The sequence below is a fragment of the Alligator mississippiensis genome, chromosome 3 (assembly GCF_030867095.1).
Source record: "Alligator mississippiensis isolate rAllMis1 chromosome 3, rAllMis1, whole genome shotgun sequence".
NCBI classification, from domain to species: domain Eukaryota; kingdom Metazoa; phylum Chordata; order Crocodylia; family Alligatoridae; genus Alligator; species Alligator mississippiensis.
Window position 1 is genome coordinate 27,936,517 of NC_081826.1, and position 26,600 is coordinate 27,963,116.

Genomic DNA, 26,600 nt, shown 5'->3' on the forward strand with positions numbered 1-26,600 from the left:
AACAAAGGCAACCACAGTAGATGGACAACATGTGAAGAGTAAAATAAAAAAAAACAGTAATTTGGATAAAACCACAGGCTTTAAATAGCTTGGCCACCATGTGTCCGTACAACCTAGAAATACTGTGCATACATAATAATTATCCTAAAACGCATGAATCTGTTTTACAGTCTGTGGATTCGACTTCATTTAATTTCCTTTCCTGGGGCTTTTCAACAGGAGAGAATTATTTTGGAATTATCTGCTGTTCTTTCTGGATTGTATGATAAAAGCTGCAGTTGTTAAAGATATTTAGCAATAAAAAAGTTTCTAAACAAAGATAATACAGTACCATAATTCTGACTTAAATCACATGTCAGTCCAATGATCTATTTTACTGTTGCAAATTTTGAAATTGGGATCATGGCGTGATGTGGCATGCCTTGATGAAATGGAAAGCATGCAATGTGACATTTCTTAATAACTGAGCAAAGCACTTAGCACGTAGTTGTAGCTCAAAGCCTAAGGATAGAATTTTGCAAATGTTCAGCAATAGCCTAACTCTGCTTCATTCAAGTTCATGGTAAAATACGTATTGACTTCAGCGGGAGCACAGTTATGAGCTAAAAAGAGTGGGAGTGAAGAATGTCATTGCTTACAATTTATAGGGAGAGGGAGTACTTAAAAGTGAGGGTAACACCAAGATCCTTAAAGATATTTTGGTGTCAAGCTCCCATTTATTTCAGTTACCTGTCTAAAGTCACAGTGTGTGTGAAATAGTACAAGTGGAACAAGATTATTTCAATGAGTACTGAAGTTTTCACATGAGTTTGAATTAAATTATGGAATGTCTGGTATCAGTAGTTTTGTGTACTAAGTGGTGGAATGATTTAGTTTATGGGAAGATGTGTTGCTTTGCTTTTAAATTTAGGAAAATATTAGAGGGTACAAGCAATAGCTGTGCTTGGAGCAGTGCTTGGCACACAACTAGGTTGGACTGCCAACACATTATGATAATGGTGAACAGCTTTATAATTTGCTGAGAAGATAAATTGACATGAGAAAAGGGGTAGCTATATGAACAGAATAAGCAATCATTTTCTGCCAGTAGCCATTGAAAATCCTGTCAGTTTGCAAAACTACTTACAGGGAATAATCCCATAGAAATCATGAACTGCAGCAATCAGATTCTGCAAAGGATGAATTTAGTTAGAACTCTGCTGACATCGGCATGTGCTTAATTAGAGTGATCTTAAGCATAACCCACAGCTGTCAGGGTAAAAGTGTTAATGAATAATTGACAGACTTAACTAGACATTAGCTATTTTAAAATAAAATTGCTCTTTTGCATCAGCATTAGCAGGGTGCCATAATTTAAGTGGCAGGAGCTTCATTCCTTCTTATTTCTTACATCAGAAATTTGTAATTTAATTTTCGCATGTTTGGAGGGATTATTCAAGGAAGATCTTTGCATACAAAATTTCTAGTATAATACATGGCAGTACTCCTCAAGGTGAGCTTTCAAAAGTCTAGGAATCCATGATGCTTTGTTTCAAATGCCTAACAATCAGAGAGAGAGGTTTTTTTCCCTCTCCTATTAAAATATGACGTGATATCACTTTATAGTGACTTCATAATATTGAGTGGCCAGTGTTGGGGATTCAAACCAAAGAACAATTTTTGCTTCAAAGCTCCTACTGAATAGCTAATTACAGTATTGCACCGAGAAATAATTGCACTGATAAACTATATGCCTAAAACTAAGAATATATTGCTGCAAAAGGGAGAATCATTGTAAATAATTTACAGTCACCTAATGGTAGCTACTAAATCGTGCATTACAGTTAAAAAAAATGCTCCCAAAATATAGGCCTTGTACCTTACACCTTTCTTTGAATTGTGTTGAGTAGTTCTGACTGTGTCCAGTAGAGGACAACAGTCATATGATCACTAAACAGCTAATTATATCATTTGAGGTATAATACCTACTACAGCTCTCCAAATAGAGGGACTTCCTATTTCCTAGGATATTTCAAATTGTTAGTGTTTTATTTTGCACCAGAATGCAGTGGCATAATAGAATTGCCAGCAAAATGGAGCAGTCTATTTTAGTGCCAGGTAGGCACTCAGGCAGACAGCTAACAGGCCAGATGAGGAGGCAGTATACCAAAGAGCTGGAATCTAAAAAGCTGAGCAGTGGAGTAGGTAGCCCAAGCAGCTGGGCAGCCTAATAGCCAGCAGGACAGCTAGAGATCTGGCAAGTTTACCAGTCAACAAGCCATCCATGTAGCCCACCTGCCAGCAAGCAGGGCAGCCATCACGTCAGCTAAACTACTTCTATGGTCTCTATCAAAGGTTTCAGGAATATCAGCATTTTCCATGGAACATTTTAATTCTTTCAAATCACCATTTGCCGACTGAAAATTTGTATTGAAATATTTTTGGCCAGATCAAATATGTATTTTTGGTAATGACCATGTTTATGTGATAGGCAAAATGAGCTAATAATGACTGCTACTGTCAGATTCACTTGTCTGCTGGAAGGAAAGCGTCTTCAGTATTTTAACTGGGTTAACAGATGTCAAGGGAATTTAACAAGACAGTGGGTGCCTGGAACCTGTGCAGGAGAAATGTAGTATTTGATACATGGAAAAAAGTCCTTTATTTGCAGCCAAAAATAGGAAGGATGATCTATTGGACCAAGCACTAGTCTTAGGCTTAGCAGACGAGTTTCAGTTTCATGTTTTGGGATGTATAGGCCAAGTCCCACATCAACTAAAGTACCAAAATTAGATCCAGAGAACTCCCACTCAGTCACCACCTAACTTTGAAGGTCCCTGAGGTCTGTCTTGTGACACAAATGTACATCCCCTGAACAGTTCTTTGGGCCCAAGTGACTACTTTGACGAGTGTGTTCAGGATTGTAAATCCCAAATTGAGGATGGAGTTTTTCAGTAGCACTGAGTTAAAATATCTAAAACTGAGAGAAGTATAGGATTCAAGATACTTTCCTGTCCACATTTTCTTCTGACTAGCTTAGGTGGCTTCCCACTCAGAGAGTTGGCTTTTGTGAATCTAGTTCAGCCCCTTTGAGCAGTCACAAGAAAATCTACTCAGTCATCTAAAATTCAGCAACTGTGCATGCTCAGAGATGCTGCTGCTTTGGCTCTTCCAAGTATATAGACATCTCTCTTGCACCTAAGGTCACTTGGGATTTGCAGTTCAGTTGTTCTTGTGTTCAAGTTCCTGGAGGAGCCTGATCCAGTATACAGTATACCTAATACCAACTCACAGAACTGATTTTAGCTGCCATTACTTTCAGTGAAAAAAATGGTGGTGGTCATTTTTTACATAATAGACTAACTATTGCAGAACTTAGTATGTAGACTCCTGTCATATTGGGCCCTGCTTCCAAGACAGTGTGTGTATTTTGGATTAAATAGTCATTAGATAAGATGGATTAACTGTACTGGGGGCTGGGAACAGAACCCAGAACTGCTAACCTTTCCGAGGAATACCCTTCTCGCTGGGCTGCAGTCATGCTTGCTTCACTCTCGCTCTCCTTGATATCAACCTAGGGTCTAGAATCGAGGTCTCCATGAGTGCTGTACCCACTAGGCTATCATGTAACAGTCCACCACTTATACCACCAACTATATCTGGAAAGACTGAGCCAGTTGCCCATTCATGAAGTGAGAACTTGGATGCCTAAGTCTAGATTCAGGCTCTGAATCCCAATTTTATTTAGGTGTTTAAATTGAGGAGACATGGTTTCAGACACACCATTATCTTTTTCTTTTGGCTGTCCTAAGTGTCCCCATACTCCGTTTGCCACTATGAATCACAATATTAGGGGCTAACTCTCCCCATTTAAAGTATGTGAACCTTAAGTGCCTAACGTTTACTTTATAAAATTTGATGCTTTAACTTAGGCACTGAGCAAGTGAGTTCCACTTCTGGAGCTGGATACTTAACTTTCAGGCAGAGGATGCCATTTTTTTTCCACAGCTAATACTCTTTGGTCATCTTACCCTAAGTGATTTTGTGTACCAGGGCCTAAGGGCATATCTACATGCCACATTTTTGCTCTTTCCTGTGCTGCAACATGATGTCTGTTTGCATGAGCAGGATTTCCCTACACTTTAAAAGTTTTGCGTATTAAAGTAAAACTCCTTGGATGTAGTTTAGTTTGGCTCACTGGGAATTAAATCCATGGATTAGCTGAGTACAAACACAGACACTCAAAGATGTGTAATTACCCTCTTTTTCCAAATGGTGGTGCTGCAACTTTTTGTAGTTCACCCCTTTGTCCATTAGATGCCACTTGAGCTTGCTGCTGCTTTTTATTTTTTTATTTTTTTTCTGGTGTCCTTTGTGGGCCAGCTCCCTGCTCCCACAGCTTTGGGCAGGGCATGGTGTGGGGGTCCCCAGCTGGGTAGGGGACAACTTTTATCCACCAACTGCAAAGCATGCTTTTTGGAGCAAAAGAAAGGTCCCCATTTACTACATCATAATTGTTTATCGATGTGCTGAAATGCTAAGATGCATCTACATGCAGAAAGACTGGGGGGGGGGAAGCTGAAGGGGGCGGTGTCAGGGGTCCCCATGGAACCTGTTCCAAGGCTGGACAGCTGGGGAATGCTGAGAAATGAAGCAGTCCTAAAACATAGAGAACTAAGTGTCAGACAGACCTGAGGTTTTGCCCCCTCCCCCCACTCCCCACACTGTACTGTATACACCATTAAGTTTTGTAATAAGCGTTAATCACACACATTTGTATTGCTGCTGCCCACCAACACTGACCCACCACCCACCATCAGCCACAATCACCATCGGTGATATGGAGGAGGATGAGGAGCTAGCACAGAACCCGCTCCTCTCACTCCATAGAAATGTATATTTCTGGTATGATATAGCTTTAAAAAAATCACACATACATTTACATTATTTTCTAACATGGAAGTTCACATTGTTTGGGGATGTGGGAGGGGATGATCCACACAGCTTGGTGTGGGAACTTCTGCCATGGGGCCACCTGTTGGAAACTGGATGGGGCCTACGGGGTGCAAGTGTTAGGGTTTTGGGGTGACTGCAACTTGGCAGGGGCGGGGAGGAGGTTAGCATGAGGCTCCTGGGTGACTGAGGAGGGAGGGGATTTCTGGTGTATTCCTTAGTATTTTACTGGTGAACATGTGCCTCCTGCTGTAGGTCAGTAGGAAAGACAGCACTAGGGTAGATTGGTATTTGGCTCCCCTTGCTGGAGTTTACAGAGAATTGCACACTCTTAATTTGCTTGAAAGCCCTGTGTATGCAAACAGTGACGTGATGCACCAAACAAAACAAGTTTAAATTTTATAATCCTATTTAAGTTAATTAGGATTAAATCCTCTGGCGTGTATAGTCACTAAGGCTAATATCCTCAAAGTGTTTAAATCCTGTGGGTTAGGCACCTGAACACCTTTGAGGATCTTAGACTTTGTCTTACTCTTCTGAACCTGTAAAAAGGAAATAACATGACTTTCATACATTGCAGGGGTGCTGTCAAGATAAGTTATGGGGAAGTGCTAACAGACTAATATAATATGGGCCTTATTAATACTCAATATATGCAGTATATGCAGCTTGAGAGTCCACAGTTTTTATGTAGGCAGCAGAAAAAAGGACCTAATTCCCAAATTCTTGGTAGTCAAGCCATGCTTGATATAAACAAGAAGGGAAGCTTTTGCATCTCTTAAGTTTTTATGCAGAAATATTCTGAAGTGGTTTAAGGTCTAACCACCACAAGGAGTTGGTTAAAAAAAAACCATGTTGGCTTCTGCGTGAGTAAATCAGCCAAGATTATGTCTCTGTGTTATTTAGTTATTAATGTTTTACAGAAGAGAATTGTTGATGCTGCTTGTATCAACAACTGATGTATCAACAACAGTTGATAGCTTGTTGATGCTAGCTTTTACAATAAATATTAAAGGAAAGGGTGATAGTCAATTCAGCATTTTTTTTATTGCATCTTTATTTGAAAAGTAACATGAATTCACAAGTGAGTAGTTTTTTGCTCTCTGCCCGTGGTTATGTTCTCCAAATGAAATATCAGATAGCGGGTCTCCAGTATATTTAGCAAACTTCTAATGGAGACATTGGAAGGCATTTTAATAGCCTACAGCATGTGTCTAAGAATTGCTCACTGTACTGGTGTCTGAGTGAGAGAGGGCACAGAAGAAGCAGTTTGAGGAAGATGTGGAATAAGCATCCTCATAATTCAGGGAATATTTTTTTCTATTGTTGGATAGTTTGGTTTAAGGGAATAACTGAAGAAATACTGCAGTTATAACATGAATCTGCCCTTCCAACTTCCATTTTCTATTTTTTTTTCTTTATATGTCCATCTCTGTTGACAGCCAAAATACTTGGCTTTATTTATTTATCTTTTCCCATCATCATGCTGCCTGGATGCATTAAAGAAATTAAAATAGACTTTTGCCAATATAAGACACAAATCAAACCTAGCCCTACCATTTCCACTCATTGATGAGATAAGTACCCACTGGCTAGAGGCCCAATGGAGGAAAGGACAAAATGGATAAATGTGTCTTGTATCATCCTGTAATTCACAAAAGTAAGTCCTTTGGGAATGTGGGAAGGGATAAATATCAGAGATGAACACCTTCAGTGAAACAGCTTCCCCCACCATGCATTTCAAGTATAAGGAGTTGGTTTGAGGGTTCCAGGAGATTTCAAGAGTTAAGGACATCCATTAAGAGCCATTTCCCAGCAGTCTTATGAGATCTGAAGTTAAGCACAGCAGAAAAATATCATCATGAAACAGAGAAATAAAAAATCCTGGAGAGATGCATAGTTGTGTATATACACAGAAACCCATGAGACTCTTAATAAATTTCTGGGTGCTAGTCAAAGCATTGTTTTTAGTCTGTAAGCCCCTAAAGGTATTTTAAAGATTATTTTATCTCCTCTTGTCCTTGGAAATGAGATTATATGGTGGGCCAGTGGTGAAACTGCTTCAGAGCATCTTTAAAAAGGAAGAGGTTCCACAGAAAGTGACACTGGTGCGGGTAAAAACAACATACTCTGTTGAACTTTGAGACTTCCTGAAAAGCTTGCCCATTGCTTTCAGGCTTTCTTTTACAGGAAAGCTTTGCACAGAAACAGTGACCTATTTAGTGCATGTGTCTAGATAAATTAACAGATAGATCTATATAGATCTTTGATATATCTATATATCTTTAAGATAGATACAGTCTAGGCAGCTACAGTCTTAAAAAGGAAAATTGTTTCTTGGGAAGTTCTGCATATGGAAGCTCTTGGGAAACTGAATAATGGCTAATCACAATGCTCCACATATTGCTTTGAAGCAATGAATGTCTCTGTTGTAAAAAATAGATCCATTTACATGTGCCAGGTGCCACAAGTGAATAAACAGCACCTTTTGGTCAGCAGTATCAATGGAAGCTGAAAGTTGTCATTAAACCACCACTTGATTTCTGTACCTGTATAAAAAGACATCAACCACGTCACACACATCACATTACACATCAACCAATGTGAAAATTGTAGTTTCCTTTTCATGTCTAAACTCTCCATCCAAATTTGTAAAAGAGAAAATTGATAAATGTATTAATCTGAAACCCCTTCTTAAAAAAATTATGTAAAGTGCTGCCAGACATTTCATCTTAATCACCACACTATGAGGAATGTAGGGTTTTTCAGAAAAGAGTTGAAATGGTAAGGTAAGACATTTTCTGTACCTATATCCCTTATATCAGTGTAAGTGTGTGTTTTATAACCCCCCCCCCACACACACACACACTGTGAAAATAACAATTATGTCAGTTACTTGTGCAGAAATATAGATGTTACACAAAATGAATTATGTTGTATGTTTTAATTTGGTAAAATGATAAAGATTGTCCAGTAACAACTAGCAGTTCTTCCTTGTGAGGATAAAAAACTGGATGGGAGCCAGGAAAGTAGTCTTACAATGAAACTGTATAAATAAATAAAACACCCCTTTTGAGTGCTGATCACAGGCAGTAAAATTTCTCCCTGCCATCATTTTGGGATGCCATAACTAACTCCTGGGGATATAGGGTAAAGTTACAGATACTTGTCCCTATTTCTTATTCATCTTCCTCAACATTATTTTTTGCTCTTGGTATGGTAAGGATGTTTTTAAGCATGTGTGTTGTTTTATATTCAATATTTTGCTAAATATTAAAGTTAAAATGAAATGTTACAGCACAACCAAAATAATGTTTTGACAATTCTACATTTTTAGAATTTTCCATCTTTGGGAAAATTTGAATTTTCAGCTTTTTTTATCCTATACTGAACACCCCCTCCATTCCTGTCTCCACTGCCCCCCTTCCCCCTCCCCACCAAAAAAGGGAAACATAGTCTTATACAATGGAAATTCTAGTTACTGCCCAGCTTTGATTTTTAAATGTAATTGTAAAATAGTGTTATTCTAAATATTATACACCCCTACCTGTCAAGATTTTTTTTCTCCTTTGGTTCTTTCTAGCACTAAGACAATCCAGTCTTGACATAGAAGTCCTGGTTCTTCTTGCCAGGTCTATGACTGACCTCTTGAGTGATGCTCCGCAAGACAGTTTCCCTCTCTGTACCACAATTCCTTCATCTATAAAATGGGATGATTATATTGATCTCCTGTGTAAATCCATTTGGGATCTATATCTGAAAAGAACTATATAAGAGCTAGGTATAATTGAAATAGTGAAGTCATCCACCATTAAACCCCTGCAGAAAGCCTGAGTAACCCTTTGATCATTTTCAATACAGAAAGTAGATATGTGTTTGAATGAGAAGAGAGAATAATTTCAGTATGTAAGGTGGTCATTTCGACTAGGATATAATACTAGCCAACAAAGGAAAACTGTTTTGGAATAAACAAGATATACTAGGATTATATGAATTTCATGAACTGCTGTTACTCTTAAAGGAAATTATAAGCATGTTCCTCTGTTAACATCAATAGTTTGAGAAGCAAAAGATGTGTACTCAGTGAGCTATTAACCCACAGACTTTCTGTATAACCCTAAGTTAATTAGGTCAAGGTAGTCAAAAACACTTAGGGGCCTATCTCTCATTAAATGAGATTTGTATGAGACTAGGCGCTAGAAAACCCTCTGGATGCCTATCTACATTTTTTAGGCACCTAAATATCTTTTCAGCTCTGGGGCCCTCTCTTTCTCATCTCTAAAATAGAGATAATAGCACTGCCTTTCTGCAATGGGAAGTTTCTAGATGCATATATTACAATGTTTAGTAAACTGCATGCTTTTTATTCTTAGGGCATAAGAATTGGCCTTTTGATTCCATGTTTTAAGGAAACCCAGAAACTTGTAACACTTATCATTCATCAGTTCTCTATTATACTCATGTATGGAAAACACATAATTATTACCCAGATGAGTTATAGGGTGTGTCTACATGTGCATTTAAGTGTAACTAAATTTAATGTCTATTAAGCAATTTTGGTACGTGTCTACACATGCAAGGACTTGGGATTAAAGTTAGTCCCAAATCCCTGCAGCCCTGCCATGTGCCGCTGTGGCTACTGGGGAGTGCTCTAGCCTCCAGCCACATGGCTGCCAGCAGTGGCAGCCATGTTCAAACCAGGGCCAACTGGCAGCCATCTGGGAAACTGACCTATGGTCAGCCCCTTTCGCCCAGTGCGGGGGTATCATGTGGTAGCTTCCTCCTTGCCCACCTTGCCTCTCCATGTCAGGGCTGCTCCTGCCAGTGACTCCTAGCACCCTGCTGCTCTAGCCAGGCCCATGACAGTAATGACCAGCTGCCGGGGCCAGCTGGCCCTGGTGCTGGCCCCAGCAGCATCCCCTGCCCCCACCCAAGCCCCAGGACAGCCATGCACCCACCATCGAGGGCCAGAGCACTGGCTGTGGTGACCCCTGCCTGACCCCCTCCCACTCCAGCACGCCTATTCTGTGATCCACACACCCCATGCCCCCTATCCACCCCCAGAACCACTCTCAGGACACACACATGGGTGAAACAAAAAAAAAAAAAGTTATCCTCACAACACCCACCCTGGTGCTTCCCCCCGTCCCCGTTCCCTCAACAAACACAAACCCCTCCCCCTCATTCAACAGAGTCCACTACCCTTCCCATTCACCAACAATAAAAAATACCTGCTTACCAGTGTGAAACTATATACAAGGAGAAAACTATATACAAGGGGAGGAAACTATTTACAATATTTTGGGTGTTCAAGCTCAGAGTGGGGGCTGTGGGGGGAGCCTAAGAGGCAGGTGCCCAGCACTCCAGCCCCTGGATGTTCCCTGGGGCTGGGCTCAAGCCAGTTCCCTAGTGGTAGGGAAGACATGGCACTAAAGTTAGTCCTGGGTCACATCTACATGTGTGTTAATACACATAAACTAATTGTGCCTTAATTTGATATCTGCATTAGCAGGTATCATATTTAGGTGTGGTTAGCTTAAGTTAATGCATATTAAAGTTATGCACATGTAGATGCATGCCCATAATGTGCATTAACAAATCTCATGTAGACATGCCCATAGGGTAAATTAATGTGAGCATATCCATGTGTTGGTAAAAAAAAAATTTTAAATCTGTTTTTAAACTATTTAATTAAATCATTATTTTTTTCCTTAAAGCCTTCAAAACCCAGTTATAGTTTCTGTATCCTGATAATTATTTTTGTTTCATTTGTCTCTCTTAATCAAGGTTGTCTGGAATGAACATACCTCCTCCTATTATCAGCAACAAAAATTGGCTCAGACTTCATTTTGTAACAGACAGCAACCACCGATACCGTGGATTTAGCGCTCCCTATCAAGGTATATTTAATGAAAATCATGTTTTGTTAAAGAATGTAAAAAAAAAAAAAAATGGGGGAGGAGTAAGAAAGCAGTATTTCATATAAAGAGGGAAATTTCCTAATCTGTTTATAATGGATAATTCAAACTTATGTAAATGATCATTCTCCTGCTGTGGGAACAACATCATCTTTGTTAAATTACAATATAGACTAAAGCAGATACTTGCCCTGAAAATGTTTAGCATTTAAAAGGAATCTAGAATTCTGAAAGGTAGTGTGTAATACATGCTGAAATAACATTTCCATCATTAAAGTATATTGTTGCCTGTTCAGAATTATATAATAGACCATGTTTGTAAAACAGTGCATGAGAACTGCATTACTAAATAGAAATTTTATCAAGTACAATCTATTTCTGTATGCACTGTATTACTAAGGGTTTAATTGACCTTATTAGGATTCTTATCCACTCTTTTTATGAACAAGTATAATTTTGAGTAAGTAGAACAAAAGTATCTGAGACTAACTTGGGAACCTCAGTGTTTAGAACAAGATCATTATAAAGATAAAGTACTAATGAAAATGAAGCTACTGTTATGTTTGGTAATACTGGCTGCTTTGTTGTAACACATTATTGTAAATAATACATTTCAATCTTTATAGTGTAGCAACTGGTCTTTTGGGAACAGTAACCCTTGTTACGGTTATGTTTTTCCATTTATTTGTCTAAAGGATTTTTACACAATAACTAGCAAAGGGGTTTTAGCTGCAGCATCTCTCCTGCGCTATTTCTGCAAATAATTATAAATGAAAGAAAATGTATCTGTATTTGTAACTGTTCACAGGATCAGGTTCCTATTATATTTTTTAGATGAGGCAAATGTTGCAGCTGGAGTTATACCATACTCCTGAAATGCAGTGCCATTTGCAATTGGAAGTCTTTTATAATTTTGTGCAGTTGCCTCAGATATAATGTTCCTCTCCAGGACAGAGCTGAATTTTGAGTAGTATTTTATCAAACCTGCATACTTCTGTACACCAGATTTCTCTAGGTTATGTACCTCTAGAGTACATACTTTAAGAAAATTTACATCAAAGGAGACGTCCTACTGAAGCCCTGGGTTTCTTTCAACTGTATTAGCTTAGATTTATTTTTGTATAGCATACTTGATACCAAATATCACAAAGAAACTCTACTGGAAACAGAATATGATATAGGGTTAGTAATAGGATATGACAGAGGCTTTCACTGCTGGGTCTGTAGACTAAACCAATCCCAGGCTGGTAGTGACTAATCATCTGGTAGTTTTTTCAATGTCTTTTATATAGAGTAAAATGAGTTGGTGATCACACTTTGCTTTGCAAGTTGACAAGTGTCAGCATAGGGGACAAAAATGCCTTATACCATAACTGATACCTTTTATAAACATTCTTGGTAGAAGTGCCAAGAAAATTAATGACCAAGAAGTATGCGCTATTCAATGATTCCTAGAGATATTCTCTCTAGGTCATATATGAACACACGGTGGGCAAGCATGAGAAATCTGAACATTTTGTTCAGAGTTCTTGTTTATCAACTAATACCTGCAACCTCTAAAACCTTCTGTGAACATAAAAGTTAGTTTTCAGAACAAATCAGGAAGAAACATAGGGAGAACCAGTAAAAATGCATCAATATTTACTGCATGGTAGTAGCTGAAATACTACAGAGTTAAAATGGAAAAAAAATTAAAGTTCCCAGAGTTAAAATGGAAAAAAAAAAAAGTTTTGTAAAGATGGGCAAAGCAGCTGTCAGAGACAGAAAGCAAAGCCTGGCATATGAAAACTGATTAAATAAAAATAAAATATAAAATTGGTAAACATGCAAGAAGAAAAATGCAGAAATGCAGAAGGGGAAGCTGTGGTTTTTAGTCAATGGGCATGTCTACATGGTCATTAATGCACCATAATTATGGCACATTAAGCTTAGTACCTGTGATAGCCATAATTGGCACTACTGCGCATTAGTGTAGAGGAACTTTTTTGTGTGATGTTAATGTGCATTAAACTAAAGCTACTGCGCATTACCTCATTAGCATGTTTTTTTGCCAGCTGTGCTAATGCACAGTAAAATTAGTCCCATGTGCATTAGGTGTCTTTGTGTAGGCACGCCCAATGATCTACTAATACTCAAAATGTGTGGGGATACAAGACAAATCTTAAATAAGGAATCCCACTTACGTATAAAATTAAATTTTTCTGACAACAAGCACTTTCTGGAAATAGTTTGTAAGTAAAACTGAGATAACCCTTTTTTTTCCCCTTTTTCTTTATTTTACTAAGTAAAATAGATTGTTTACAAAGCCCATATTTGAACAACTTATTTGAGCCTTAATTCTGTTTTATGCTTTTTGCAATGAGAAGAAATTTCACAATAGTCCATTTTATGCAATAATCACCTGCAGTTCACAACCAGTATGTTGAAGAGTAATTGGACTGAAATTCAAGTTTCAAGTAGGTTGGTTTTCCTTTTGAGGTACCTTGGGGGTTTTTTTCTAAGCACTTCTGCTATCCTGTAGCATTGCTGAGTTGTTGCTGTAATTGTTCTATCATTTTCTTTCAAAAGCCTACCCTTGTCTGTATAGAGCACATGCCATCATTACCACCAAGATTACTATAACATTCCTTACCTTTCCCTTCTCTAATCCTTCCCACATGCTACCAGCACAGCTAGACTGTCCTCCCACTCAAGCCATTCTACCCCATTCATCCCTTCGCTCAATTTTTCACTTCTAAGGTCTAAACTCCTCATTCTTATCTTCCAGACACTGTGTCCCAACATCATTTCTACAAGTGCTTATTATTTCAGCACTCCTCTTGTGTAGCTTCTTTTGGTTTCCTCTTTCCCTTTGTACTGCTGCATTTTTCTCACACTGGCCCCCTTTTCTGCAATATAGCCTCACTCTTTAGAAACAAAAACTCCTGGGTGAGGTAAAAAATGTACTGGTGAATACAAAGGCAAATCAAGAGTTTAAAATGGAACCAAAAAAAACCCCAACCAACCAAACAAAAAAACCCCACAAAGTACTCAAGGTTCATACACACGAACTAAAACAATCATGTACACTTCATCTGTTCCCGTCTGGTCATAGTTCCTGAACCTACTTTTATTTCATGACCACCTATTTTGTGGTGTTATTTTGTATCTTTTACACTTTGAATAGTTTAGAGGCCCAAGACTTGTAAACATTTATGTACAAACTTAGTTTCAAGTATATGCATAAGACTGGGTTTTAACCTTTTCATTAATGGGCACACATTCCTATGAGCACTTTGCAAACAGCAGTACAAAATGAATGAAGTTCACCCAGCACAGAGGGCTTGTGAGACTCTGTATTGTGTGTTAGCCATAATGTAATATGCATTGTGTGCATGGTGATTAACCTCATCCTGAACATCTTTTAGATTAAAAAATGTATTGAATGCTCATTCTTTTTGATCCAGTTCTCTATTATAACATCTCTTCTGGGCTATAAGGACTGAGCTGAGGCTTGCTTTCCTTATCACTTTCTACTCAAAATTCTTCTTCCATTTACAAAATATTTTTGAAAAATGAGCTCAAACTTTTTAGATGTTACTGCTGCCACTACTGTCATAACATCAGACTTACTCCTACTGCATCTGCACTAATCACTAGTGCTTCTTCAGTCTACCCTATTGTAATACCTGTATAACTTCTGCAAGCTTTCCACTGACCCTTGTCACATCCATGTAACTCATACTTCCATGTAACTTACCTGATTTGATTGAGAGGTTTGAGTCTGATTTCCTACTTCTAGTCTCCCAACCAGTCTTTAAGGTAAAATTGTTGGTCAGGGAAGATTTGAATTTAAGAGTTTTAGCTGGGAAGAACGTTATTCATATCTGTTTAAACTAGTGTTTAACCATAACTTTAATATCCAGCATCTCCTTTAACTTTCTTTCCAATCTTTTCTCTTGTCAATCTTTTTAAATATTCTAGCAAATTTCTGTATTAGTCCAATATTTATTATCATGCATCTCATTGCTGAAATCCATCACTTGCCTCTGCTTCCCCCTACCCCCCCATTTCTTGATATTATATACTGGTAATGATTGTTTTCACAATGTTGACATATTCTAATATGTAGGCTGAGTTGCCAGACTGATCTATCATCAGTTAACGTTCTTTGCTTATAGAAATCTAATTTTAAAAAATGAAAAGAGGAAATATGCACGCTGACTCTTCAGAGCAGGATTTGGAGAATGTGTAAATATGAAGCAAGGTGTGGGCTGATAATGCTGTTTATTAGTTGCTAATCACTCATGTGGAATCAGACTGATGTAAAACAGAGCACTGAATGCCTGAGAGGATCTGTTGCAGCCAAAGTTGAACAGTTTTCTTTTTACACTTTATTATTTCATTCTTTGTTTCCCCCTCTTCTGCTTTTTTCTCCCTGTCCTTTGGAATCATCTGAGGAGGAATATGAATAAAAACAATTCTTATTTATCACCATATAGCAATAAAAAAGTAAGAGGCTGGGAAACTATAGGCAAGTCTTTCTTTCTTGTCTTTCTTTCTTTCACCCGTACCGGGTAGCGGAGCAGGACACCATCTGCCTGGCCAACTTTCTGCTGGACCAGGCCAAGATGGCCGTCCCCAAGAGCCATCACAACTGGCTTGCTGGGACTGGCTCAGATGATGCCCTGCGGCTTTTTGGCCTCCTGGTGCGGGCGCGCATCTTGCTGGAGTTTGAGCACGCTGTGGTCCAGTGGGCATTGCCTGCCTTTGAGGCATGCTGGGCCCTTGAGGAGGTGCCTTTCCATGTGGAGGACGGCCATCTTCAATACGCACTCTGATGTCATGACCGGTCTGGGCAACTGGGCAGGCTCGGTGGTGGACTGTGATTTCATGCTTGCGCTGTGCCCTGGGCCCTCACCAGGCTACTTTGTTTCTTTGTGTAGGGAGTTCGAAGGTTTTGTCACGTGTGTGATTGGACAGGGCAGGGTAGGACTCATTTGTTTATAGAGGGCTTTGATCTGTACGACCATGTGGCTGGGTGTCCCAACTGCATAACGGCATGTTAGGCACTATGTGTAATACTGCGAAGGTGTCTGTCATGGTGTGATGTTATGAATGTAATGGAATAGTACTTTTGGTTTGATGGTAATTCGTGTCTTTGTTTTGTATATGGGACCTGGACCCCAGAGGGGCCAACTTTTTGTACCCCGAACTGCTGAAAAAAGTAGCTAAAATTCAAAGTCTTTCTTTCTTTCTGCCAGTAATTAGTGTGGGATTTTAGTTTCTTCTATCTCATCTGTGATCTCTATGACTAGATGATATTAGTCCATCTCTTGTTTATCCATTAACCACCTCAGAAAAAAAATATGTTATAGTTCACAATAGCCATCCTTGTCAGAAGGCTAAGTAGAGATTGCAGGGAATTCCTGGGAATTAGTGGAAAATCGTCCCTCAACAATTATTGTGTATAGGATATTGTAAGATAGCTGCTATGTATACTCCCTTCCCATTTGGACATCCCAGTTATCTTGTGCTTCTACTGGATCCACGGTCACACGAATGTGTTTGGTTGGTGAAAGTGCATGCTCATGGCTATATTAGACTTGACCTAATCTTTACCTTGGATCAGACTGAGCTGTTTCCTTTGGTGAAGGGAAAATTCTCTAAACAGTAGTTCCTCCAATCTTTATCTGTGTGCAGTGCTCTCACACACATAGAAAAAGACAGAGCAGGACCACGCGTTTTTTCTGTAGTTAGATTCTACCATGGAAGGAAGAGTAAGGCAAGATTTGCCAGTAAGGGAAAAATTCCATTAAACAAAAATTCTTGCAGTCTCCTTCATCTCTTTCCTCAATACAGGGTTTTAGACTGTTCGTTACTGACCAAAATCAGTTAAATCGGTCAAGACTAGTTTGTTCTTTCAATTAATAAATAAAACCACAAATCAGAGAAGTTTAGCTAATTCTAAAAACCTGAATAATATGAGACCAATTTTTTAAAGGTATGTAGACACCATAAAGAGGTAGAGAAGTTCCTTTTGGGATTTGTAATAGTCATTAAGTAGATAATGTGTCTGAATTCTTAACTGAACATACAGCCAAATTAGCATAAACACTGTTGAATATCACACTAGCCCCCTTAGCCTCTTTAGATGCCTAACTACCTTTTGAATCTTGTTTCTGACCGCCAGAAATAAAAATATAAATTCATTGAATCTGTGTTTAAATCCTCTGCATAATAATTCAGTTGTTTTTTGTTTTTTTTAATTTGATAAAGGTATTTTATATTAAATGGTAAAAATAGCATTTCAAATTATTTTTTATTGATGAAATGCAAAATACCTTAAAAGTGGCAGAATTTTTCTGTTTGGAATAATTTCAAGATGCAGATAGCTGAAACAGGCATTCAATTTAAATCATAAAAAGCATCACTTGAAAATTTATTTTTATTGATTAAAATTTAAATGCCTATTTCCAGCTAACCATATCTTGAAATTATTCCAAAAAGAAAAATTAGAATCCAGTTCATAAAAGATGTCATTTACAATTTCTAAAACTCTAAAAAGGTAAATGTTAATAATCTGGAAAAGTGTATATGTTAAACTATGTAATTGCCTAAATTAATATATATATATATATATATATATATATATATATACACATGTTGCTTCATCCTGGTTAGTAAAGCAAAGTAATAAGCATAGTATGCAGACTGTTTGTCTTCAGTGGGTGCATCTACACATGCACTTTACTGCAGAATAAACTAATTAGCTCCACAGTAAAGTGTCACTGTGTACACATGCACCAGTATTAGGGCACAGTAAATTAATTAACTCTGCTGTAAGATAGTACTGTTGGGGACAATACTATCTTATGTTGAAGTAAGTAACTGAGGTGAAATGCGTAGGTAGACCATGACAGGAATTGATTAGAAAAAGCCAACTTGCTAAATGGGTACTTTGCATTGGACTTTCACCAGTCCCGTGGGACGTCCCTGCCCATTATGGGACAGGGTGGCCTGGGTGAGGGAGATTCTTTACCCTCCATCAAAGCTGACCTTGTAAAGGAACACCTTGAGAGGCTGGATACCTTCAAGTCAGCCGGCCCTGAGAGTTTATACTCCGGGGTACTCAAGGAGCTGGCTAGCATCATAGCTCAGCCCCTGGCACAGATCTTCGAGAACTGGCACTCTGGTGAAGTGCCCAAAGATTGGAAGAAGGCCAATGTGGTGCCTATCTTCAAGAAAGGGAGGAAAGTGGATCCAGCAAACTACAGGCCCATCAGCCTGACCTCTATCCCAGGGAAGGTCTTAGGAAAGATTATCAAAGAGGCCATTCTTAACAGACTGGCCGATGACAACATCCTGAGGGATAGCCAATCTTATTTCCTTTTACAACCAAGTGACCTATCACCTGGGCAAGGGAGAAGAGATTCATGTCATATATCTTGACTTTAAAAAAGCCTTCAATCTGGTAACCCATGATGACCTCCTAGCAAAACTGGATAACTGCGGCCTTGACCTCAACATGATCTGCTGATTGGGGAACTGGCTCCATGGTAGAACCCAGAGGGTGATGGTTGATGGAAGTCGATCGTCATGGTGTGCTGTGACCAGTGGGGTTCCTCAAGGCTCTGTCCTTGGGCCTACGCTATTCAACATCTTAATTAACAATGTGGACACTGGTATCAGAAGTGGACTGGCCAAGTTTGCTGACAACACCAAACTCTGGTGTAAAGCATCCACACCTGAGGACAGGAGGGTGATCCAGGCTGACCTTGACAGGCTCAGGAAATAGGCGGATGAGAACCTGATGGTGTTTAACATTGAAAAATGCAAGGTTCTCCACCTTGGGGGGGAAAACCTGCAGCATGCTTATAGGCTCGGCAGTGCTATGCTGGCTAGCACTACGAGTGAAAGGGACTTGTGGATCATGATTATAACCACAAGATGAACATGAGCCTTCAGTGTGATGCTTCAGCTAGTAAAGCGAGCAAAACGCTGGCTTGCATCCTTATATGCTTCTCAAGCAAATCCCAGGACGTCATTCTCCTGTTGCACTCAGCTTTGGTGAGGCCACAGCTGGAGTACTGTGTCCAGTTTTGGGCTCCACAATGCAAAAACGATGTGGAGAAGCTTTAGAGAGTGCAGAGGAGAGCCACATGCATGATCAGAGGTCAGGAAAACAGACTTTGTGATGAGAGGCTGAGAGCCATGGGACTCTTCAGCCTGTAAAAGCGCAGGCTCAGGGGTGAGCTGGTGGCTACCTATAAGTTTATCAGGGGTGCTCACCAGGGTCTGTGGGAATGTCTGTGTACCAGAGCACCCCAAGGGACGACAAGGTTGAATGGTCACAAACTTCTCCATGACCATTCCAGGCTGGACATAAGGAAGAACTTCTTTACAGTTCAAGCCCCGGAGGTAGTTCAAGCCCCTACTTTGAACGCCTTCAAGATACATTTAGATGTTTATCTTGCTGGGATCCTATGATCCCTGCTGACTTTCTGCCCCTGGGGTAGAGGGATGGACTCAATGATCTTCCGAGGTCCCTTCTAGCCCTAATGTCTATGAAATCTATGAAATCTATGAAATAGAATGCAAGGGTGCTAAAGTGTGGAGGCTGCCTGCCACCTAGTCATATGGCTCCATACTCTTAACATCCTCATGTCCCAGCCAACCCCTCTGCCACTCACCACCAACACCTGGAGTCCAAGGCTGGACCCCCCCCTCCCCTGCATGCTTTGTCAGCCCGGGGATGTTCTATCCTGGCTGAAATTGTTGCTGTCCCAGGCATACATTTAGATGCTGCACCCAGGGACAATTTCCTCCAGCTCAAGAGGCTCAAAGGCACGTTACTTTTTGTCACATGAATAACATGTGTAGATGCACTTGGTATATTTTAATGCTGATCTCATTAATTAGAGAATGGGAATGAACCTTTTTAAGGTTAGTAACTCCAAAGTGAAATGCAACACAGGAGTGAAATTAAGTTAAGGCTTCCTGCTTTTGGATTAAACCATGATTTAAATCATTTTGATTTAAAGTGGGGGTGTCAAACTTATCTGCTCACCTTCTACTCTGGATCCAGCCCACACAGTACTGACTGGCTGATCCAAGACCTGGCAAGAAGAGGCACAGCAACCTGGACACTTGATTACCACTTCCTGGCTTCTTCCTGTGGTACTGCTGAGGCTCTGGTGCTGCTGCTTTTGCATGAGGGCTTGGCAGCAAAACTGGGAAGAGCCACAGCGTTGGAGCCTCAGCAGCATCATGGGAAGAAGCCCAGCACCATAACTTGTCTTTGCAGTTACAGCCAAGCACCCAGATGAGAGCCATGGTACTGAAGCCCCAGCCTCACCATGTGAAACAGTCTGGAATCATGGGGTTCATCTACACATGCAATTAGTGTGATGAAACAAACTCTGGCACAGTTCGCACCAGAGTCAGCTGCTCCCAGGAACAGCATCTTCATGGGCACTCAGGACTGCAGCAGTCTGAGCTGGGGCAGAGCAACTTTGGGGTGGCAGCAGGCTTGAAGGGCCAGCCCTAGGCTCTGGGTGGGGTGTCAGGCAGCAGAGGGGCTGGTTGGGTCACGAGAGTGTCAAAACTGCAGAGCTGTGTGGCTGACCCTCCTGACCCTGTTGCTAGCCTGGAGCTGCTCCTCCTCGGCTTAAACTGCTGCAGTCCTGGTTACAGTCCACATGTGTTTATGCACAGTAAATGACTCCACTGTAAGATAGTACTGTTGAGAACAGTAAGCCCCCAACTGTACTACCTTATGGTGGAGTTAATTAATTTACTTTGTCCTGATACTGGCTCATGCTTTACTGCAGAGCTAATTAGTCAACTCAACAGTAAAGTGCCTGTGTAGTTGCACCCCTGGTTGATTTGTTGCTGCCACAGGAACAAATCAGGGTTCTGCTGGTGCTCCAGTGCTGTAGGTCTTGCTCAGGTGCTTGGCTGCCACTGGGGGAAGGTCCCCCATAAAGGCTAATGGCCACATTTGGCCTACTTGCCATATGTTTGACAGCCCTATTTGTTTTCTTTTTAAGCCAGGATAGGTCTTGCCTCATCTTTTGTCTATGCAGACCATAGAGATACAGCCAAGATGCCTATTGCACCACAGTTAGATAAGACAACCTATCTAAGAATAAAAAGTGTGTTAGTATTTTTTGGCACCCCAGTGGGCCACAACTGACTCTAGTGAAAAATGAGAAGCATATGGTAAAGGCAGGAACAGAGTCTTACATTCCCTTCAATATATTGCAGACTCTGTCAAGAGTATCCAACATAGGAAACTGCATCATGGCACATAATTGTGCTGCTCCTACTTGCCCCCAGGGAATGCCCTTGCAAGCATGCTCTGGCACACAGCAAATTGCCCCAGGTTGGGTAGGAAAAGCTGGAGCCACTGGGGGAGGCTAGGGCTACCTGGGCTGGCCCCAGCAGCCTTACCTGGGGCCTTGGTGGCCTCCTGGGGCTGCAGTTATGGTGATTTGGGTCTGTGGAGCCCAACTGGCCAGAACCACTCTCCAGCTGCCAGCCAGGCTCTACACACCCAAATCACCATAACTGCAGCTACAGGAGGCCACCAGGGCTGGGGGTGGGGTAGCCTCCCCCAGTGGCCCCAGCCTCCCCTACCCCACCTGGGGCAATTTTACATGCACCAGAGCACACAGACAGGGGTGTTCCCTGGGGAGAAGTAGGAGGTGTGCTAGCCATAGCAGGAGGCCTGGCTGGCAGCTGGTGGCTCTGGTTGGCCAGGCTCTGGTTTTGGGTGGTACACTCTGCCACAATGTGTACTGCCCTGATTTTTATTTTGGCATGGGTTTCTTGACTCTGGGATCTCCTGAGGTCAACCCCGTTTCCTCCTTTTCCATGCAAGGTAGAAGTATGAGGAATGCCTGCCTGTATGGTGTGCAGCACAACAGATGTATCTGGATCTCCACACACCCACACTTGTCTGGATGCAGCCTTTGTGTCTGAAAAGAACAATGTAGCCTACAAGTATAATAATCTGCAGCCAAGATCAGTCTTGCTCAATGGCTGTGACCTGGATTTTTTAGTTCAGCAGTATTTTCCCTTTAATGCTTGTGGGATGCTTGTTAGCTTACAGAGACAGTTCTAGGACTTTGTGTGAGGTTCATTTTTTAGTAAGCTTCATTTGAGCATTCACTTCATGGATTGAAAAATGGTAAAGTTTATGGAATAGACTCCATTAAGTCTTTAGTATCTAAGAAAAAACAGAGATCTAACTGCAGTGCAGCATAGCAAATGGCCTTTTTCTTCCTGAAAGAGTTAGTTTCAGTCAGGATATACTGCTAAATGTTATATTTTGTACTATGTCTCTTAAAATGTATCAGGAGACTTCTGATCGGTTATTTGAAAATGAAATCCAATTGAATTCTCCTTCCTGCTAACTTTCAATCTGCTGAGTATTATGCATAAATGAGAAACTGCACTGACCCATCTGTTTGTGATCTCCTCCTAAGCCTTATCTTGCTTTTGAACTAGAATTTATCTAAGTGAATTCTTGGTATATTAGGTTTAGTAGTAAAGAAGCATGCTTGAGAATCGGGTCTATAATGCTTTGCCATGTCAGGAATTAAGTTGAGTCTGTCTTGATTGGACCTGTACTCTCTTTTTTTTTTGTTGGCAGAAAATCCTTATCAGTTTTTATTTGCTCAGTGAAGAACCACAAAGGATTTGGCCTACCAGCAATTCGGTCCCATTTGCCGTAATCCAGTATGGCATGAAACGACATACCGTTCATTTGTTCTGTTCCTCCATTAAAGTCAGGATCAGAAAGATTGAAGAATTTTAAACTTCTGTTGAACATCTTGTATTCTAGCCCTATGCAGGTGTCTGTGGAAAAGTAAAACCATAATGCAAGTCATTGCATTAATGATTTACCCTCAATATACCCCTGGGCTCAATCCTGGGAGGTAGGCCCTTTTGCCAGCTCCAAATCAGCCAGAGAATCCTTTACTATATGGGCTATGACTGTACTTTTTAGGGCCATAGAATGGCATGAAAATGTATTGGTATTCAGAAATGAGAATATATTTCATCTTGATAAGCCTAAAACATTACTTTCATGTTGATACACCCAAAACATTATAATGTAGTACAGTATATATCTGTGTACATCATAGAACCAAGAACTGTAGTGTGTTTTGTTAAGATTGACAGGCTCTGCTCAAGTTAAAAAGAAATAAAACAAAACAAGTAAAGTTGAAATGAAATATTTTTACCTTATCAAGATGAAATAGTCTGTGGAATTGAAACAAGAAAATTGAAACAATTTTTTTTTTTCATTGAAGTGTTGCAATATACATGTCCCCACAAAATGCTTAGATTTTTCACTGCAACTCCATTTTCTGATGAAAAATTGTTCAACAAAAATATGTTTTGAACAACTCTAATTTCAAGAGTTCTCACAGGGAGTACTAGGAAATGGAAGCAAGAACAAATGGAGTGGATCTGGGAGAGAGAGTCTTGGGAGATGCAGATGTGCGTGACATTAACAGTATTAGATGGAACACTATTACTCAGCAGTTGTAAGTACAGCTGCATCAGCATCGGAGTTGTAATGTGATGCCTGAGTGCCCTGAGCAGCAACGCCACATGCAACAGTGTCGTGGGCTGCACTGCCAGCAGCATGGTAGTCACCAGTCAGGCAGTGCCACTGCCTCAATTTTTTTGCATGTCCCTGTGGGGTTGACACTTGGGGCTGATGCCGCAGTCACCCCCACTTTGTTACCCTACAGCTCAGCATTTTCCTTTTTACCAGCCCTTCCCCTTTTATTCTATTACTATTACATTCTTTCATTACTACTCTTTAGTTGAGTCTGTGAGTTCCTTTTGCAATGTGAGAGAGATTTTGGTCATTTGGCAGAGAATTGATAAAGAACAGGGGATTATACTGCTTGTTTGGTGTATGTGTTTGGGGAGGGTAGTGGGGAGCTATCTATGTATGTTATGATGGATTTTCAAACTTCTGCCACTCTCCTTGTCTGAGATTCCAAATTTCTGAATTGATCTTCTTACAGTTAATGTGGGCAGCTCAGTTCCCATAGCAGTCATGATTTCTCAAACTATTTCTCTGGTGATTTAAATTATCATAGTTTGAGTTTATCCATTGGCTTGTATACTAGCTTTTTCTGTAGAAACTTCTATTCAAATATTATCTTAGGCTTAAAGTAAAAAAAAAAAAAAAAATTAAATAGTCTCTATTTGTGTATATCACAGAACACTGCTTTTCAGTCTGAATGACAGTGTCAGCTGGGTTTGGAATAGCAATTGTGTTTCAAGTCAAATGGATTGGCAGAACCAATCTAAGAAACCTTGTACAGATGCTGAATGTATGTGGTTCAGGCAAGTGTTACTAAGACTCTATTTTAATAATTACTAAATTCACACACAGAATTAAAAAGAAAATCCTCAGTGGCACTCTAGGTTGCTCTCAACAGGTTTCAGCTCCATATATTTTCTGATGTACAATACTGAATATCAGTTTGTAAGGAATCATAGATGTCTCGTGATGCATATCACTCTTATTGCGTTGGTTTTCTAATAGTACCAACCTTTCATAATTTATCTGAGTGCACGAACATTTGAAACAGGCTGGCATCACCTCATATTACAGGAAAGAATGTATAGACGTATTTCACTGTGAATGGACCCAAGAGGACAGATGCTCAGCTGGTGTAAATGCAAGTAGCTTCATTGAGCTCAGTGAAACTCAGTGAAGCTATGTCAGTTTGCAGTAGCTGAGGATGGGGCTGGTTGTTTTCATATCCGTGGGGGATAAACGTCTATATTACAGCTTTCAGTCCAAATTTTCACAAACCTGCATGAGAAATCTTGTTAAGGACCTATGCAAATGGGTGGGGAAGAGTCTCAGAGGCTAATGCAGCACACAGATTTATAGATACCTGGATATCAATTTTTTAAATGGCCGGGGCAGAGACGTGTTGCTCTGAGCCAAGAACTCCCAAGCCAAACCCTTTTTCTTCATTTCGTATCTCAAAAGCAAATAAAATTAATCTATCTTTTGAAACAATGGTGTTGTGCAAAAATCCCCAAAGTGTGCAGATATTGGAAAGGATGCTACTTCCAACAGATATCCACAGTTCCCCAAATAAGCTAGCTAAAGACCACTTCAAACAAAACATTCAAAGGTGTATGATATCATATACAGCACTGCTGGAAGTTTCCCAAGGGTTTACAGTGTTAAAGCATCCTTCCAGACAGCCAACTGCCAGTGTTTAGAAGTTTAGGTTTATCTTCTCTCCTTCACTTTTTTATTAATTTATTCTTTTTTAGTTGAGAACAAACTTATAGCTTTTTTGCCCCTCAGCCTTATAAAGAATACCATATAAAAATGGGAAATAGGAAAAAAAAATCCATATTATATCCCTGTTATCATCAATTAAAACAATGTTACTACCAACTAACATTTCTTGGATAGTTGTTTGTGTAGATGGAGAGGGATAAGAACCAGGATGCTAGTCCTCCATTTACAATATCTATATATTTATAATAATTTTGGACTTTGGATAGGGCATTTCTTCAGCTGTTTTTCTCAATCACAGGATGCTGGATGCAAGAATGAAAGAAAGTATATGAGCTGTCATAGTGTTATATACTGAGATATCAGCAAGATGGGTTCTAAATTTGTAGGGCTTATGAAGCATCACTAAATGCATACTCATTATAACGGGGCAGAAAATGTTCCTGTTGCTCTGTATCCATCTTCCCCCACCCTCCCCTTCTCCACTGAGCATTGTAATACCAAAATCATTCGGGGGGGGGAAAAAGCTGATTCAGAAATGCTTAATGGTGACTCATTCTCCTCTACTTAGTGTCTAGTCAGCAAGGATCCTGGTTTTTCCTGATTAAAAAAAAAAAAAAAACCCACACATTTTCTGATAAAAAAAAAAAAAATTGGAAATTCTCTCATAAACCCCCCCAAATCTGTGGTTAAAATGAAAGGCTGACACATCCTCCCTGGTCCTGCTGGTGCCCCTCACTCCCCAACCACAGCCCCCCTGGACCTGCTTCTGTCCCTCACCCCCAGCTCCTGCTCCCACAGCCGTGCTGGAGGGGGCCCCAGCTGCCAGGGCTATGGGGCCAGGGACCCAGGTCCACAGCTCCCTGCCCCTGAGAGGAGGTGGTGGTTGCCTCAATGGAGTGCAGCATGAGCTCAGCTCTCCCCCTGTTGCCTGCCTGCTGCAGGTTTTGGCGGGGGGGAGGTTGCTCCCCACTGTGGCACACACTTCCGGAGGGCAGGGGGACCCTTGACCCCCAGATCTGTGCACAGAGTGGGGGCTGCCCGCTGCCTGTTTCAGGCTCAGGCCCCTACCCTGCTGCCCACCCCCAAGGCCTCTGCAGCCTGGCGTGTGTGACCCGGTCCTGCAGAGAACAGTGGAGCTGTGCAGGAAGCTGCCTGCCACTGTCAGTGCCGCACTACCCTGGTGATGCATCCCCATCCTGCGTGGCTGCAGCAGGGGTGGTGGTGTGGGGTTGTTCACAGGGGCCAGGGCAGGGTAGAACTTGTAGTGGCAGACAGCTTCCCTGCCCCACTCTGCTGTTCCCTGAAGCACTGGATCACACTTGCTGGGCTGTGGAGGCCTGAAGGGAGGGCAGCAGGGCAGAGAGCATGAGTCTGAAGCAGACAGCATGCAGCCTTCACGCCACACACAGATCTGGGGGGCTCAGGTCCCCCCTGCCCCCTGGGAGTGCAGACAGTAGTGGAGAGCAGTCGTC

At 40.7% G+C, this 26,600-nt stretch overlaps 1 protein-coding gene across 1 annotated transcript in view; it reads left to right on the forward strand.

Annotated features, from left to right (window-relative positions):
* The window catches only part of CSMD3 (CUB and Sushi multiple domains 3), a 1,325,501-nt gene that overhangs the window by 477,608 nt on the left and 821,293 nt on the right, over positions 1-26,600 (forward strand). The window contains exon 6 of the mRNA XM_014603846.3: positions 10,720-10,832. Coding sequence (XP_014459332.1) covers positions 10,720-10,832 — 113 coding nt within the window. The remainder of the gene's footprint in view (positions 1-10,719; positions 10,833-26,600) is intronic.